Below are 18,406 nucleotides of genomic sequence, written 5' to 3'. Positions count from 1 at the left end.
TTTGTGATACATGCTTTTTTACACAACGAATTTATTTGATATAAATCCGGCTTATTATTTCATTAATTTATCATTCTGCAATCCCTTATTTATCTCCCCTTGTAGCGGTAGTTGACACATCACAAAATTCTTAAGTTGTTTCAAAATCAAGATGGATTGTGCAGTAAAAATGTAGAATTGATTAAATAGCAAAAAAGTCATGAATGATAAACACGCGGTATAGCTGAGAGTTGATTTTCCTTGTAAGGTCAGGAAAAGTAATTAATTTGTAGTAAAAATCACAGATTGTTAAATCGATGGATATTTGTAAGACTCTGAAGTGGTTATTAAAACTTTAACAGGTTAACTAACAAATGATGGATGGTCTTTGCTCTCAAAAAATGTCAGAATAGCCGTGAGGTTGGTCAAAGGAGATGCTATTTATGTGGTCTCTTGTATCTCAATATGTGATTAACTACACCCCAATTAATTATAATTAACAAGTAATTATTCATAATTATGGTGAAAAAAGTAACAACAACAAAAATGATACCACATTCAGTGTGAATTTTGATACCATATTATCAATAGATAATTAAATCTTAAACACTTTCGAAGTAACAAAAACTGTCATAAATTTTATACGTACGAATCACGCCTTACCGTTTACCTTTCAAAAAAGGTAGAAGATATCAAATTGACATTCAAAACTTAATTTTGACGAGCAAATGACATCGGCATGGCCAAAACATAAAAAAACGAAAAAAGTGTCAACCAAATCTACAAACACTGCACGGATAGACTATTATGTATACAGAATCTTTGATTGGTGCTTAAATTGCTAAAACGTTTCCATAAAATGTGTGTAAAAATCATATAATGAATTTTAAATCGCTGATCATAAGGAGGTTTATTAATTTGTATGACACCAGTCGAGTAAACGCTTGCTGGTTCTTTCTAAAGAAAGACAACACAATAAAATTCCAACACACTCATTCGGAACCTTTCTGTCTCATCAAATCTGAACATTTTGTATCTTATTCTAAATAATTCTATTGTGAACTATTACGACCTTGCCTGACAGACAAATAACAGGTTATAGTCGCATCTGCATAGTTAATTACCTATTTTGGTAATTTTATTCAAATTTACAAAACATTTTCCCACGTTAAAGTGAAATTTAAAAAAGTTATTGTGCCGATCCCAGACTGATGAATGGCGAACCACTCAATGAAAAGGTAGTTAACACGGACCAAGGAGAGGTTCACATGCGACGGGTATTTAAATCCTAAACATTTATTTTTAATAGTACTTTTAGCAAGACAATGCTATTGTTCAGTTCATTGTTATGACGGTCTTGGGTTAGAGATCTTCATCTTCCTTCCAACAGTGCAAATCCCAATGTTTCTCTTTTTGATATGATTTCTGAAATTTATGGGCATCTGTAAGTGTACAAATTTATCAAGGATATATGGCTCATGTTAAGGTACGAAACTCATTTCGTTCGATTAAAAACCGCATGATCAGTTTTGCACGAATCAAAGATAGTCGAAATAAAAATTAATTATATACTTAAAGAACATTGAAAACAAACAAAATCACAAAGTCTAGACACAATCATTTAACACAGCAAACATTGAAATGTTGCTTGGTAACCTTTCGTACATCGACCTTAATTTACATTCATAGAATACACACCGACTCTTTCTCATGTCAAATTATAAAGTACAGTTACAGCCAGCAATATAATAAGATGTCAACATAGACACTTTAATGCTTATATATACTTAAGACGTTTTGTTACTGTTATAAATCTTAGGTTTTATTAACATTTTGTAATTTACGTATATGGGTATATAAAGTCGATTTGCTCTGTTCTCAATTTTTGTCCAATCCCACGGTTAGATATAATAATGTACTGCAAGTGTTTTTGACAAGATTGCACTGCAGTTTTTATGTCATTGGAATTTGTAGTTATTTATGGATGGTTAAAAACGCCTTGCGCAAACTAAGGGAAATCGCAAATGTAATAGCAAATATATATATAAAATGGTACACGAGTACTTATGAAGACTAGAGGAAGAGTATACGAAATTATTGGTCATAGGCATTTCCTGTATGAAATTACTCCACATTGGTTAAACATTTTTAACACCTCTTGTAAAACAATCATAAAACTAGATACATGAGAGATATTTCAGATTTAACTAAAAAGACTGCGGAGGCATTGTTTATATAGTTTCAATGAAACGTATTTCTGTTTAAATATAGCCTTGTTCACAGCAGTTTCTATAAAGCACCTGCCCTGATTCATGAATTAAGTGATCACACATACATTCATACATGTGAGTGACTAACTCGATTTTGGTTAACAAAGAAATGACAAAAAAAGATTGAAATGATAATTGAAACTGCCATTTTACAGATTCCAACAAAAGAAACGAACACCAATTGAAAGACAAGTTGTCAAAGGGGTCACATGAACTTTAAACCAATTCAACTTCTCAATTAAAATGTCTAAATTGAAACGATTGTGTTCATTCAGATCAAAGAAACAGTGTATTGCATCAGCGGACATTTTGATTGTGTGTTTGCTACATTAAACATCTTTATCTTGATTAAACATCGTGGTTTGGGCGAAAATGGCGTAATTTATAAATACGTTGATAAGTGATTTTACGGAGATCCACGTGTAGATTATTAAGACACCTTTGTGTATCCCGGATAAGTTGGTCCCTCTTCTTGATAGACTCTCCCAATTCTTTGAGCATTGAATTATAAGGTCTATTTGGTATGTCCTTTGTCTAGAGATTGGTCGTAGTTTTTGACCGTCAGATTAAAAGTATTGATGCCCATTGGTGGCCTCGGGTGTTGTCTGCTCTTTGGTCTTTTGTCACATTCCCCAGTTCCATTCTCAATTTTATTTACTGCATATTTCAGAAGTGTCAGAGTTACTGGTTTGCTTTGTTACAGTTTTCCTCAAATGAATACACGATTTAGTGAATGGGTATTTGGCAAGAATTTTGAGTTATTTGCCTTTTACAAAAAATAATTATATAGTCATTAGAACTTAAAACAAGAATATAATGCTGAGTTCACACGTAATTCGAATTCGATTCGCATTAACTAATTCGAATTAGTTTCATTCGCATTAGAAACGTTTTACGTCCTAACGTCAATTTTAATTCGAATTGCAATGAGCGTCAAATTCACTTCACTGTCCAAACGACGTTAACTTTTGGTTCGTATTAGCAAAATCGTATTTCTATAATGCGAATTAGTTAATACTAATTAGCCAATTCGAATCAATTCGAATTAAAAAAAAAAAGAGTGTGTGAACGCTATTAGCGAATTCGATTCGCATTCGATTCGAATTCAATTCGAATTAAATGTACGTGTGAACGAGACATTAAAATAAGGAATTGTGATATAATTGCCAATGAGAAAACTATAAAACAGAGACCAACTGCTGTAGACGGTTGACAACTCTAGGTCACTATACCCCCTGTTACAAAGCGTTCCTGACTCGGGACATCAACATTAACAGGTATCATTTTTAAGTAATTATGACGAATGCTAGCTCTCCATCGGTATATATTAACCCATAACTATTACAACATGAAAACTCCTACATGTATGCTAATTATAAAGACAATGCCAATTTTTTATTGGACTGAAAAGATATGGTAAAATTATCTGAAAAGAACATACACCCATGAATTTGATCTGCCCAATTAACCTTATTTGCACAAGATTATTTAGAAAAGGTTTGAAAAATAATGATACTAAATGCTTTTAGATACCATTCATACGAAAGTTTCTGCTTTTCAAAGAGCTTTAAAGAGACTTTTGTATAATGGTTCTGAACAATGCAAACTGCATGCACCACGAGTATACATCTAATTTAGAAATATCATTAAACATATAGTATTGCAATACCTATCAAGACTTAACTCTGGAAGTACTTGTTGCCATTTATTTTGCAGGTACGAAATGAATGACATTTCCCCATTCGCACTTGGTATCTAAAAGCCCTTACCAAGTACGAATCAAGCATTATTGATTATCAAACCGTGTCGTAATTGCAATTCAACAGTACTTTTATTATTTCTCGATTCGCTGTTGATAGGGACTTGACAACATCAAGAACAAATTGATAGTTTATTGATTGAGGGCCGATACGGTCACTGGCACTGAAACTGTTTGACTGCTTCACTTCACTAAATCCTTTCACCCTAGTGTTCAAATTAGATAGTTCAAAAAACACAAGTCCCAGACTCTATCAGTTGTCCTCTTATTGGATTGACAGGTATGACCTGTACCATGGACAAAGATGAGCAAATTAGAACTTGGTCGCGTTCAATATCGTAGCAGCTACGTAGTGCTATGTAGATTTTGACTATTGAGCTATAGACTAGCTGCTACATATATCTTGATAGTAGCTACGTAGCTGCTACGATATTAAACTCAACCCAGGTACTGAAGGGGTAGCCAGTAAAAAAGAGAAATTAAATTGGGCGACAATAAACAGATGTAAAACAAAAAAAACTCTATCTTCTTTACTTTTTGTACGTTATTATCAAGGTTTGGTCATTGGGAAACTTGTTGGTGTTCAGATTGATCGGTGACATCATTTTCTTTGCCGATCGGTCTGTTTAATTTTGCAGATTTGTGCAAATATTTATATGAGAAATATTCTGTGTTGACTGTACAAAACAAACTTATAAGCCATATATAATGTGTATTGTATTTGCTTAGCAGATTACATCGTGTGTTTAAATAAATTATTTAAACTGCACGAGTTAGACTGAAAATCGATACTTAAATCCTGTTAGAAAGACACAGTTGATACATGTAAATTATTTGGTCAATTTCAATTTTGTTATGAGTATTTGATAATATTCGGGATCTTGAAGCGGGCTCCGATGGTCGAGTCAGTGGTCAAAGTAGTTCATAGACAGTCTTAATATCGCAATATCGTGCTCCGATTGTACATGTGCACTTCCTCCTGAATAGTTTTACATCTCAAAGTGCACTTAACTTCCGCCCATATATATATTGGTATTTTTGTTTGAAGTGTGGTTCCCACAAAAGATTCAGACAGCATAATCCATTTCACTTTCTCTTAATCAACTGTTTTATGTCGTGTGTGAAATCTTCAGCACATAGAAACATGACAATTTGCACCCCTACACATCTTTATTTAATTTAATTGGACATGTCCTCCCAAACAACAGTGAGGTTTATTGGCAAAACAAACATAATATAAAAGAAAACAAATACTAAACACATTATCTTTATTTGATATATTGGATAGATTTCAGGTTCCATGACTACACGTACATTTTTACACAAAGAAGTAGTTTATGCATGATAACCACCCTTTGATGCGTGGTATTATTCATAATGGTAGTTTTATACTTGAGACAGTAAAAAAGTGGCGAAAACGTTACAAATTTGGGTAAATCCTACTTTTCTCTCAGTTCATGCATGATAAAAATAAAGAAACCTTGAAAATAACTAACACTGTAGGTTTTGAAAATTTCTTTAAGTCCCATAGTTATAAAAGACCCTGCCGTTACATGCATGTGTACGTATAAAAATCGAAAGCGTCCGTCGCCAAATTTATATAACATTAGGATGTATTGCACGGGATTGCAAATGAGACATCTTTAGAATACGATAAATGAAGTAGGTTAATGCAAATATTGGTCGCCGTACGAACTTCGACATAAGAAAAACTCACACCGCATAGTCCGCTATAAAATACCCCGACATTAAACAAGTCAAACGAACAAATCAGTGGCCTAATCATGATTTATTGCGAAACAATCAACGAAAAACAATTAAATACACGTATGGCAGACATTATTCTAGTTAACAAGTGCAAGTACTAGCAGTACTATGTAGAGTATTACACGTTTGTACTAGTTAACCGTGTCTGCGGTTCCTGTCTTCTTCAACAATGCATGTTGTCAATGTTGTAAGCGACAGTCCTTCACTTTTTAATTTTCATTGACGTTAACAGTACAAGTATTTTTTATCTGCGGTTCCGGTTCAATGATGCATGTTGTATTAAGCGACAATACTTTATTTGCAATGACAACCTTACTTTAACAGTGCACATTCCATTTATATATTAATTGTCTTTCAAAAAATAATCCGCATTAAGAACTAAGACTTGTCGTCATTTCATGTCAAAAATAACCTTTACATAACCAGAAATAAGACTGCACTTCCTCCAGGTATTTAAATCATTTCAGACGCTTGTATTTTAAATAATTAATCAATTTGTTTTACAAAGATCATGTCAACATGCATTTAATTAAATGATATGCAATAAACATGCATAACTCGTATCGATTTATCAGTTAGTTATGCATGTGACTAAAAAGTTACTGAGTCAATCATGTTCATGTTCGTGTTTCCTCGGGCTGAAATCGATCTCAGCGCATTCCTAATATGTTGCAACATGCAAGGGAGATTATCTACTCATTATTTTTTTTACAAAATTAGTATTAGGTTTTGTAAGTAGATTTTCTTTTTATAAAAGCAAATGTGTCTTGAATTATCAAGGGAGTACGCATGAACTGGATTAGAAAATCATAAACTCTATGTATTTGTATTGACTCTTCAACACCAATAACTTGTCAAACGAATAAAGTTATTAATATACAAATATATCAATTTATTATATGATACTATTTAAATGTAGATTAAATCGGATACACGATTTTCGATACCTATCACTCTGATGATAGTATCTAACTTCGCCCGCTAGCTACGAAATACATTACAATATTATGATTGACATTTATCTATCCGATTAAACTGAACACTTTATTAATAGAAAACAAATCCATTACGGGGACAATTTAAGGCTAAGTTCCGCACGAATCAATTGTCATGACCTCATAAATATGTAGGTGAATAATTGAATATACATCTTCACCTTTCATGACCTTCTAAAAAAATCAGTTGAAAACTAGCCCATACCATGCATTTGTAGTTGAACTCTTAAAATGATATATTTGCCTATACCGGGTTTTTTCTTTATTTTTCTAAATATTTGATAAAATTATGTGTATTGGGTTCCTGTCACTGCAATCAAAAGAAACACATGCTTCATGTCTGTATCTTGTTTGTTATAAAATATGAAACTTTTTAGTTTGCATAAAACATATGATTGAAAGATACGGATTGATAAATTTCGTGCGTCCGAAACGCTAATTATGCCCCTTCATGTCGTTTTGGAATCTTTAGCATTAGAGCTCATTTTAATGTATCCATCTGATAAAATTCGTGCTTTCGATGTGTACTCTAACTATGTAACGTAATGCTGTTTCGGGATTTAAAGCATTAAAGATTATTTTATTTCATACACTAATAAACTTCGTGCTTCCGAAACGCTAATTATGCTACGTCATGCCGTATCAGATTTTTATGCTTTACAGGTAATTTTATTTCAACCAATTGTTTGGATATTTATTGTAGACTCCGATTATGAATACCGAAGCACCTGATATCCCCTCCCCCGGTTTATGGGGTTGGGGTGGAGCCATGCTCACTATTTAGTTTTCTAAGTTGTGCTCTGTGTATTGTTGTTGACTGGTGTTTGCCATGACATTGTCAGTTTGTTCTCGACTTATGAGTTTGAATGTCACTTTGGTATCTTTTGCCTCTCTTTCACAACCCTTTTAGAATATTACCCACTATGCATTACTAGTATAATTTTAAAATGGAGAATTGCACTTGTATGTGGTTTGTCAAGTAACTAAGATTGATGAACTATAAATTACTTTGGCAAATAATTTTAATATTGCAGTTCATTCATCTTTATGTAATTGTTAAAGAAAAAATATCTAAAATTGATTTAATTTTACTCTTTGTCCGAAGACCTTTAATGATTAATGGGGTCACCTAATTCCAAATATTCCTTCGTAGTATATTGCAATATCTGCATTAAATTTGACTCCATAGATAGCAAAAAATAAGTTATCACTATTTCATAATCAGTTATAAATTATTAATTATACGTAAATAACTAATATTTAGTCGTAAATGAAAAGATGTATACCATATGCCGACCCCATTGATACATTACTTAATCGACCCCATTGATATATTACTTAACTTAGCATGACCAAACTAGTCCAATGCATTACAAAGACGATTAAAATTCACTATCAAAACCTATTAAAATGAGGAATGAATGAACCTGCCATGAGAAACTTTTAAATTTAAGTAAATATTTAAAACAAGATATTACAAGTACACATTTCTCCTATGTTCTGGTTTTAAACTAATTTAATTCAAACGATATAGTAGATAGTTGCATAATGAATAAAAAAGCAAAAACATGAATTAATTTGCATACATGAATATGAAAATTCAAAGAAACATTTATGTTTTTATTCATGAATTCATATCAGTACCACATCTTACAAGAAATGAAAATTATTCGTTTTTACTTTACCATAAGAGTGACAGGGGAATAAAAATATGACCTAATGTTCAACATATTATATCACAAAGTTCTACTGATACATTCCACAAAAGGTATACTTTTTGTGAGAGATCAGAGGCCCTGTCCGCCAGTGTCCCCCTCCCCCGATCAGAATTTTGACGTTTATGCAAAATGTTCCGTTAAACAACCAGGCGAATTAGTCAAAAAATCAATACTTTTTTCTAACTTCGTGTATCATTTTAATTAGTAATTCTATTGATATACAAGGACAAGAATGTGTATGATCTTGCTAGAAAAATCATTTATTATAAAATTGAGAATGGAAATTGAGAGTGTGTCAAAGAGACAACTACCCGACAATAGAACAAAAAACCGCAGAAGGTCACCAACAGGTCTTCAATGCAGCGAGAAATTCCCGCACCCGGAGGCATCCTTTAGCTGTATATTTTAGTTTCCAAGTAGATTGGACCTTCTAATGGCAACGAGCTGCCCACAAGCAGCAGTTGTTTTTTAAATCCGTTTTTCTTACAGTAAATCAAATTCATACATATGAAATATTATATACTTTGTGATGCAGCAGAGCCGTGCATGTGAAACAACCATTTCAGTGCACATTATAGCCACTGCACGCCTAGTGAGACAAACAAACTAAATGCGCACTTTAGAGATGACAACATAGTATCGTGACAGACATGATTTACAATATGAACAATGTATACTTGTACATGTATGTCTTTTTTAATATGTAAATTTAAATGTTTATGATATTGTTAACGCTTTTTTTCATTACATAATCTTAACCAAACCTTGTCATTTTCCCAACGCCTAAAATGTTTATAGCGGTTACATAATGTCTTGTAAAATAAAATTAACATAACACTTTGTAAATTTGGTGCCTCCAATGCCATTTCTGGATTTGCCTCCACCTAGGTTAGCTCGAATCTATATATGTTTTACAAATACTTGCGTATGGATGTTTATCACCAAAAGGGACCCAACTCTAGAATAGTGAACTGTGCTCGAGATAGTCAGAGGCTTATATACTAAATATAGTTTCGATAATTGTTCAAGAAGGGTATGATCTCTTGAATCTATGAGATTAGAGAAAATAAGAGATTTTATGAGTTGAGTAAGGGCGTACGCCTTCTACCTCCCGACCTGAATCCGCCCTTGATATCTTTTTTTCAAGGCTGCGAAATACTTGACAAGATTTATGTATCAAAGACCAGAGTTGAAGATGTGTAAACTTTTTGTAAACACCGCATAATCCCATGTAATAAGGACACGTTAGCCATAAAAGAGATGTTCAAAACAATGTTAAACAGGTGCAACAAGGTAAAAGTATTACAAAAGTGTGATTGTCGTCTGCAGGGAGCGGAAGTTGATATCCCCGCCTGCTGCATACCGGAAGTAAGAACAGAATGCTTAAGATTTGTGGTATTTGAGGTTTACCTAACAGGATTGTACAAGTTTTAATTAGTTTATAGTCCAAAGTTAAACAATGAATGCTTTTTAAAATTTATTGTACACGTTTTTTAATAGCTTTCTCCATTTAAGACGTACAATGTACGTGTTATACGAGTGAAACATCTAACATAGTTAAAAATATAATATTTCCATGAGTGATTTATGCTTAGCTAAGCAGTACACATATCCATTTATCTTCTTCCGCGACATTTAAATGTTGGACCATTGTCTAATTTAAAAAGAAACTTTTGTTGCAATTTTTATCTTAAGCTTAATCTTAAACAGACTCGTTTGTCAATAAAAACATATTGACAGGTTAAAACATCTTATTTGTTAAAGCCATTGTTGTGTCAACTTGACCTAAAAATATATTTTCATTTCAGTCTGCTTTTAATTGTGTTGTATGTGTGTCTCTGTTGTGACTCACAGACCAGCGACGTGTGTCTTGCTGTCCAGCTGAACTGTAATTACGTCCTATGATACTTGCAACCCCCGTGTAAAGCTATTCTGTGAAGCTGTCAATACTTTTGTTCTAGAATTATTATTAGTGATGGACCCCTTACTGATCTGTATGTCTGTCTTTCTGTCTGGAGAAGGTTGAGTCAGATCCGAAACTAAATGTTAATTCCTATTTCTAGACGTTATTGTTTTAAGATAGTCCAAGCATTCCACCAAAGAAAGTAAAGAAAAATATCAAATTCCTGACAAGATACATTTTGTTTCCTATATTCCCGAATCCTATAAATTTACTTGCATGTTGGCTTTCTGGACTTCTTCAGAGGGCATCTTTAGAGAATTAATTGTAAAACGTTAAAAATATTGACAAGAGTTAAAAAAAAGTATTTGTTTTTATTTATTTTTCAAATGTCTTAAAACCATCAGACATGAATATTAAAAAAAAAGAAAAATTAAGCCATCCATCTTCTCAAGGTAAAATATGTAATATTTGTAATATATTTAAGGGAAATGAACAAAATAGAACATGCACAAACAGTGTTGATGTTTTATTCGCTGTATTGGCAGGATCAGTTTGGTTCAGGTTCATTAAAACGTATTACTGTAACATTACTTTTACAAATTGTGACTTGGATGGTGAGGTGTCTCATTGGCACTCATACCACATCTACTTATATCAATTTAGAGTTGTTTCGGTGGCTGGGTGGTCTAAGTTGTTTACTCAACAATGATCGACACACAGTCAACACTAACAATTTAGACTTTCAGAGGTAATCGGCCAAAATTGCTCAAATCCTGTCAGTTTAGCGTATTAAAGTTTGAAACTTCAATAATCCCATAAAGCAGGCAGACCAAACAATTATACCACATCCAGACTAATTTAATATACATTATATACACTTTTCACTTAAGGACATATTTATAACCTTGTTTTAAAATTGTAATTGTATGTAAATTATACTATATGTTAAATTTTTACGGTCTAGAGGTCAACTTCAAAATAAATTTGAAAAGTTTATTAAGTGCAGAATTCTGCCAGGGAAGACCTTTTGGAACAAATACTCAAGAAATTAAAACAACAAGTGTCTGGATAAGTGGTATTTGGGTGGAATCTGATCTTTAAATTCTGACATTTAGAAATAAATCAAGCAGATAAGTGAAATGTTCACAGAAAACGAAACAACTATTCTGTAACGAGGAGCATATCAAAGATGCTGAAAGTACCATCCATGGCATCATTATACCGTCCGTGATCCTATTCTTATTGCTGATGCATATGAGACATGCTTTACATGCGAGTATGTATTTACAAATGATGATGTTCCATTTTTTTTTTCGTTACAGTTAATTCATATTCCTACATCTCAGTGACTAAATTGGGCGAAAAAGTTTGAATAACCAATAGTACATCTTTCGTGAATCAATATTGGATATTGTTGGTGTTAAATCCCACTTACAGCACTCTACCGTGGCGGTCAGTTTTGACTTTTTATGGATACAGGAGGCTGAAGTACCCTGATATAACCTATATATATATAAGACGATGGGGTTCAAGTGCCAATGGGACAACTCTCGAATGCATGAAAACTCCATGGCAATTCTCGTTAATTGAAATCGGAGTCGAATACACCTGCTAACAGTCTATGCATGAAACAAAACTTGTAGCTCCTTAAATGGGTAGGGAACCGCCTCCTAAATCTGCACATGGCTTCTGTCTTCGCAAAGGCTGATTATATTATAGTGTATGTTACATAGAGAAGGAACAAAAGGATGGACATTAAACTTTGTGTTCAGATATAATTTATTTAAGGAATAAGAATGAAATAATGGACATAAAATATTTATGTGCATGTTTAGTCTGGTATGCTAATAAAATTATGAATATATAACTAATCGATGCCGCCAATACACTGATCATTGACAGTTAATGTGTATTGACAACAAAAGAATAATGGCTTTTGACGAGAGTGACTCTTACGTAAGAGCTAGGAATAGATATATAATAAATTTTAATGGGGGTTATGCAATGATTTCAAAAATGTCAGAAATAATGTTTGGTGCTAATGCACCCAAAAAAATATTCTTACATAGATCTTTACAGTTTTCTCTTTAAATGACAAATTAGGTCTCCTTATTTGAACCCCAAATATCTGTAATTATCTTTGACAATTGACAAATGTAAAAATAAATAAGAGTAATTATTGTCACGTTTTGTTATATTGCTATATTTAGTGTTATTCTTTTCTCGTGATTATTATACATTGCGTGTCCACTTTTTCAACACTTTAGTCTCAAAACTTTTTTTCAATTAAGTTTTATTGTTTTTTTGTTGACACGCTGTTTAAAGTGTCCCCTCATGACCTGTATGGATTCATATGGAACACCTTCGTTAGTATTTCTCAGCTAGTGGCACCACATTATGGGTTCCAGGCCCTTTACCGTGTTTCAGTGCTCCAGGCTCCATGCTTATAAAAAATGGTAGTGTGCATATGCCATGCAATTGTCATCAAACACATCATGACCCGCTATACTTCGAGAGTGTTTTGACTTTTTAAGTAATAATACATAATGTAGTGTTTGAGATTATAAATTCAAATTATAATGTGTATTGTCGTATAAACTTCAATCAGTAAGTTTGTGACAAATACAAGTACAGTTACACAGGTGGAAACAGTTAGCTGGTATCCGATTTTCCTATTTTGTCAATATCAATATCGTAATTCGTTTCGCTTGTTTATTAAGGTACTAAATGTAAAAAAAAATGTATATGCAATAAAACGCTCGAGTGACCATGCTTGTCATTTGCGAAGGCACCAGTACTAGTGAAAACCATTATCGATATATGCAAATCTGCTAAAAGCTTTCTTAATAAATTTTTATTCAATAACGGATCGAATTGATACTTTGTAAAGGTGAAATGACAGATCAAATCAACGTTTAATTTCTCTTGTTATATAACGTGACCGCTTTCTTCGGGTGACTAGTTACAAGTACTTGGCCTAGTTATTACTTCACGCGAAAAGTTTATAATTCCCCCAAATCGAGGAAGATCACGTAACTTTTTAATATTTGAGGGCTCTTTCTGACGAAAATGAAGAATGCACTTTACAATTAAATCAATATAAAAACAATACATCAACTGATACTGACTTATACGAGTCCCATTTGAACCATAATCTAAACACCAAAAAATAACCGACTACTTTTAAAATCGTGTACTATTTTAGTTCACTGGGCCTGAGACTACTATAACACAGTGTTATAGTAGTCTCAGACAGACTTGGCAAATCAACCTGCAATTTCTTCCCTTTATCCTGAATAAATGATTGGTGTCTTTTCTTTCCCTTATATTTTATTTATTTTATCTTTTTTTTTCGGCGGATGGGGTCATTTGTAATCAGTTTTGGAAGGACACAATGATGTACAATATGCAAATGTTTTGTCAACAAATGGAAGTTTTTAACGACCTTGAATGGCTATACAGCCCTTGCACGGTCGGTAAAAATGTTTTGTCGAAGGGTTTGTTAGTTTTTATACGTTTGAAAACTTTCTGCTGGACGTAGAGAAAAAAACTCAATCAATAAATCAGCCAAACATTTTAGTTCATAAAAGTCAACTGAAATGCTGCTTTAACTTAATGTGCAGTTGTCTAGCTATCGATATATTGGTGTTTGACATGCAAAATTGACGTCATTAAAAGTTTACAGACTAAATGAAAAATCATTTTGTGCATTAAAACTCAATTCTTGACAAGAACCCATAAAGAACTGACTTTGAAGTGAACTGCATGTCTGCAGATGAAAGTAAAAAGCCATAACGAGTTTAGACAAATGAAATTTTAACGATATAATAAATTAAAAATGAGTTTCAATTTTATTTAAACGACGAATTCCAATGTCAGCTTCGTCGATATATATACGTCTTCTGGAAGGGATCAAATGAGAAATGTTTATTGCTTCTATATTAGGAAATTAAACAACTAAATGGTGATCTTTATAATGCTTATAACATTGTGGAAACATAGTTAGTCTAGGTGGAAAATATCTGTTAGACTGTCTAGTCTATAATGCGGTTGATCAACGTCCAGTGACAAACATTTCATGCATAATTAGGTTATGGAGATACTGTACGATGTTGGACATGGGACAATAGAAAGCGTAGCAGTAAACACAATATATTGCAAATAATTCAATATGCTGGGTGTTAAGCCAAATAATAGACTACAGTTATCTAAGATTTTTGTTGTCACTAATGTGAACATGTAATGCATTCTTGTGTCGGGTTTATATGGTATACTTGTCATTGAATTCTGTCTTATCTTAACGTATAATTTTAATTAGTCATGAACTTTGAATGCTGACGACCGGTCTTTTGGTAGTCTCGGTTAAATCTAGACTTTTTGACGGTTAAAAGCTAGACACCTCGCATAGACACCCGTTTCAAACTTAAGATGTATATCGTCCCCTAGATATCTTTTGATACATGAAATGGTGTGGGGCTGCTATCTCATTCGCATGCACGTATACACCAAACCTTCTTTTTTCACCAGAATAGAAATCGACCCTAGATGTCTTTTGCTACATGTAATCAATGGTGTGATGCTCATTCGCATGCACGTTTATAACCCCAAATCTTCTTTTATTCACATATAGATGTGGTTATCACTTAACTTGCCTGTACCAAGTCAGGAATATGACAGTTGTTATTCATTCGTTTGATGTGTTTGAACTTTTGATTTTGCCATTTGATTTGGGACTTTCCTTTTTGAATTTTCCTCGTAGTTCAGTATTTTTGTGTGTTTACTTCTTTTTAAGTCTTAGCACCGTGTATGTATAACAAGTACTCACACGCTCATGTGTAGAAACTGACCAGTGCTTGAATATTTAAATTAAACAAATTCCAATGTTTTAAATACAAATCTATTTAACAGGGAATAAAAGATATTGAATAAATGTCAAAACTCAATAGAAATGAATTATCATTAACTTACCTTTAACAGAAACCGTGAAAACCATTATTAATATCAATATATCAGCGGTCCAAAATATTGATTGAATCTTTGATGTAAACATGATGTCTGTTTCAAAAACACGTGGATTCCAAATTTAAATGTTGAAATTCTCAGGTATTTATTAAATTCTTTTAAATAAATTTCCCTTTCAGCAGGAAGAGAATTTTTTATTTCCTCGTTAGACAAGAAGTATATTATATTCCAGGTATAATGTATTAATCCTCGTTGATTACGACTCACAAAGTGTAATAGACTTAATTAATATCTCCTCTACACATGTGACAATTCTAATAAATTGAAATATACATCTTTGACGTTCGGATATTTTAGACTCTTTCGAAATTGTATGTAGCCGGGGCGTTGGTCAGGTTGGAACTAATCCCTGAACTACAACCTATGAACACCTTCTGTAATGATCAAAGAATTGGAGCCATTAAACCACGGTTTAACAATTACTAAATGAATAGAATACAGGTACGCTTTGGAATCGTCCACACAGGTAAAACAGGTATACGTAAAAATCGGGCGTGTAGTTTTTTTTTGGAATGTGTCATTTACTATTCGTATTGACGGGGATAGAAATGATTAAATTGTTAAAATATGATTTTATATAAAAGTTGTGTAATATGTATATAATACGTATATATATATGATAAATCGTACCAGGAGTCTAGTCGTGAGAGGTGATTTTATTTTATCGGTAAAAGTTGTATGAAAAGGATTTAATTTATCTAACGTCTTATCAGAGTGCCGGTTACGAATTGGATACATTGATCATAAATAATCGAAGAAAAAATGATGACATACTAAAAACTTTAAAGTGTATGAATAAATGTTAAACTTTGAAAAAATCTAAATAAACTTTGCATTGGACATGTAGATATTTAATTTCAAATACGGAAAAGCGAAATGAAGGGTCGGTCGTTATTTACTTGTATATCTGTAATCGGACTTATGTTGATGCTCTCTATGAGGTCCTCTAATTTTCCAAAGGGTCGATGACACTTGAACAGTCGAAGGATTGTCCACATAATAGAGCTAGTGTGCCCTGTCGTTATATACACGTACATTAGGTCAGACCCTGGTTATACGTACATTATACTAGGTAATAATCGTGATTCATTTCAAGGTTATTTCTCGAGACCTACAAAAAAGAACACACACACACAAACACACCATATTTATAATTTGCGAAATAATCGTTAAATCCAAATGACCAGTTTTATGTAAACATTTTTTTTTAACAAGATGAAGTAGTTGTGAAAAGTCGCTCATTCGTGTATTCTTTTCGCAATGTAAAGGATGAACCTGGTATGATAAGCCACGCCCCTTTTTTTTAACTTGGAATCGTCCGATTCACAGGTGAATTCTAGTAACGGGTCTCATTCATAAATTTGAATTATCTCACCTGCTTACCTACATATAAGGTGTGCTAATTAGACGAAAAGTTATTGTAAACCGGTTAGTTATTGCTTGATGTAACATGTTTAAAATTACCAATATTGTTGACAGTTATTATAAATGAAAATATTTGATAATTATAATTACCTGACTAACTACACGGGTGAATAAACGCAATCGTAAAACGAGATTAAATGTTTTATTACGCACCAGATTTGGAATAAAAAACTTAAATTTTATTGTAGGAATGCGATTGAATTGAATGTTTGTCACTGAAAGAAGGGCTTGACGCGTTTCATTATGGACATTATTTTAATCACTTAATTCTTTAATGAAAAACATGTTTATATTTCTAAAAAAGAAATAATATTTACTTTGTATATAATTTAAATCTTTTTGTTATCTGATTGAATCACATATAGGCATATAGATCATTACAGTTATTTCCACGCAGTAAGCCATACCCATAAATTGTATGTTAACTGGTGCATGTTTTTCTTTAAGAATTATATAAAGTTCCTATGACCAACTACGAAATGTATTTACTGCTACATAAAGGCTGGTACAGACAATCCTTATCCTTATTGTTCAGCAATGGATTAGTCCTTAGAGTTTAGCCTGACATCTTGACCCAAACTTATACTTCGTCGATATACTGTCAGCGTTAGCAATAAGTGAGCCAGGAACAAGGCTACTTGCAGTTCAATCCTTCGAATACTGTTATCCTTTTTTTCTATCCATAATCATAGAATAAGTTAGGCAATTGAATAAATCTCTGTTCGATAAATGTCATGTGGCAAGTATTTCATTTTTATTCTGCCGAGACCAGGAGCACCGCGGATATCAGTGGTTACTTTCGATGATACTAATATAATTTTAGAAATTTAATGTGGCTGGTGGATCTTTTTTTTTAAATTGTTTCGGATTAAGTTATTCACATCTTGTGAACGTTGCAGATCTTGATAATAATAACCTTTGTCAGAACTCGATCTTTAATTTCTGTCATTTCATTGGGTTTATGATATTGCAATCGGTTTAACAGGAGACTCAATATTGGAATACAGTTTCTGCTTTTGTCAGAGTGGTCTATCTCTAACGCCCCAACCCAGAACTTGTTTGTTATATTGGAGTCTTTAGAACCATAATAATTAAATGCCTTGTATGTTATACTGCTCTTAAACATATACGGTCAAATTTGTATAAATGAATAGACTATTATAAACTGCACATTTAAGAGAAATGACCGGTGCTTTGCGACTTTAAAGATTCAAAGGGACAGGTCCAATCTCCAGTGTATCAATTTAACATCAGGATCAGGACCGTTTTCCCGGATAAATATCTATTATCGCTATTTTGTGCATTTTTCCTTTGATCTTTTTTTGTGATAATTTTCATATCATGCTACTCGCTTGAGATGGAAAAATTATCGTTAGAAACTAAGGACGCCACGTGCGTTGTTAACGAAATTGACATTGAAATTGACAACGTCGTCATAGGTAAAATAGCGATAAACAGATTATCATTGGTCATCTCAACTCGATTGCTTTTCTCACTTTCGCTGTTCCAGCTCAAGCGAGAAAATCATTCTCGTTGAGATAATCAACGATAATCTATAATAACATATA

General features: G+C 32.8%; 1 protein-coding gene across 2 annotated transcripts in view; it reads right to left on the bottom strand.

Annotated features, from left to right (window-relative positions):
* LOC134719046 (mucin-2-like) overlaps nt 1-15,894 on the bottom strand; it is a 50,434-nt gene extending 34,540 nt beyond the window's left edge. The window contains exon 1 of one of the 2 annotated variants that reach the window (XM_063581979.1): nt 15,360-15,894. In XM_063581979.1, the coding sequence (XP_063438049.1) occupies nt 15,360-15,441 (82 nt within the window). In that variant the 5' untranslated portion in view covers nt 15,442-15,894. The remainder of the gene's footprint in view (nt 1-15,359) is intronic. The other variant, XM_063581978.1, reaches the window with a different exon arrangement.
* Between the last annotated feature and the right edge of the window lie 2,512 nt (nt 15,895-18,406).

This window comes from Mytilus trossulus, chromosome 5 (assembly GCF_036588685.1).
Source record: "Mytilus trossulus isolate FHL-02 chromosome 5, PNRI_Mtr1.1.1.hap1, whole genome shotgun sequence".
NCBI classification, from domain to species: domain Eukaryota; kingdom Metazoa; phylum Mollusca; class Bivalvia; order Mytilida; family Mytilidae; genus Mytilus; species Mytilus trossulus.
This window is presented reverse-complemented; position numbering and strand designations above follow the sequence as displayed.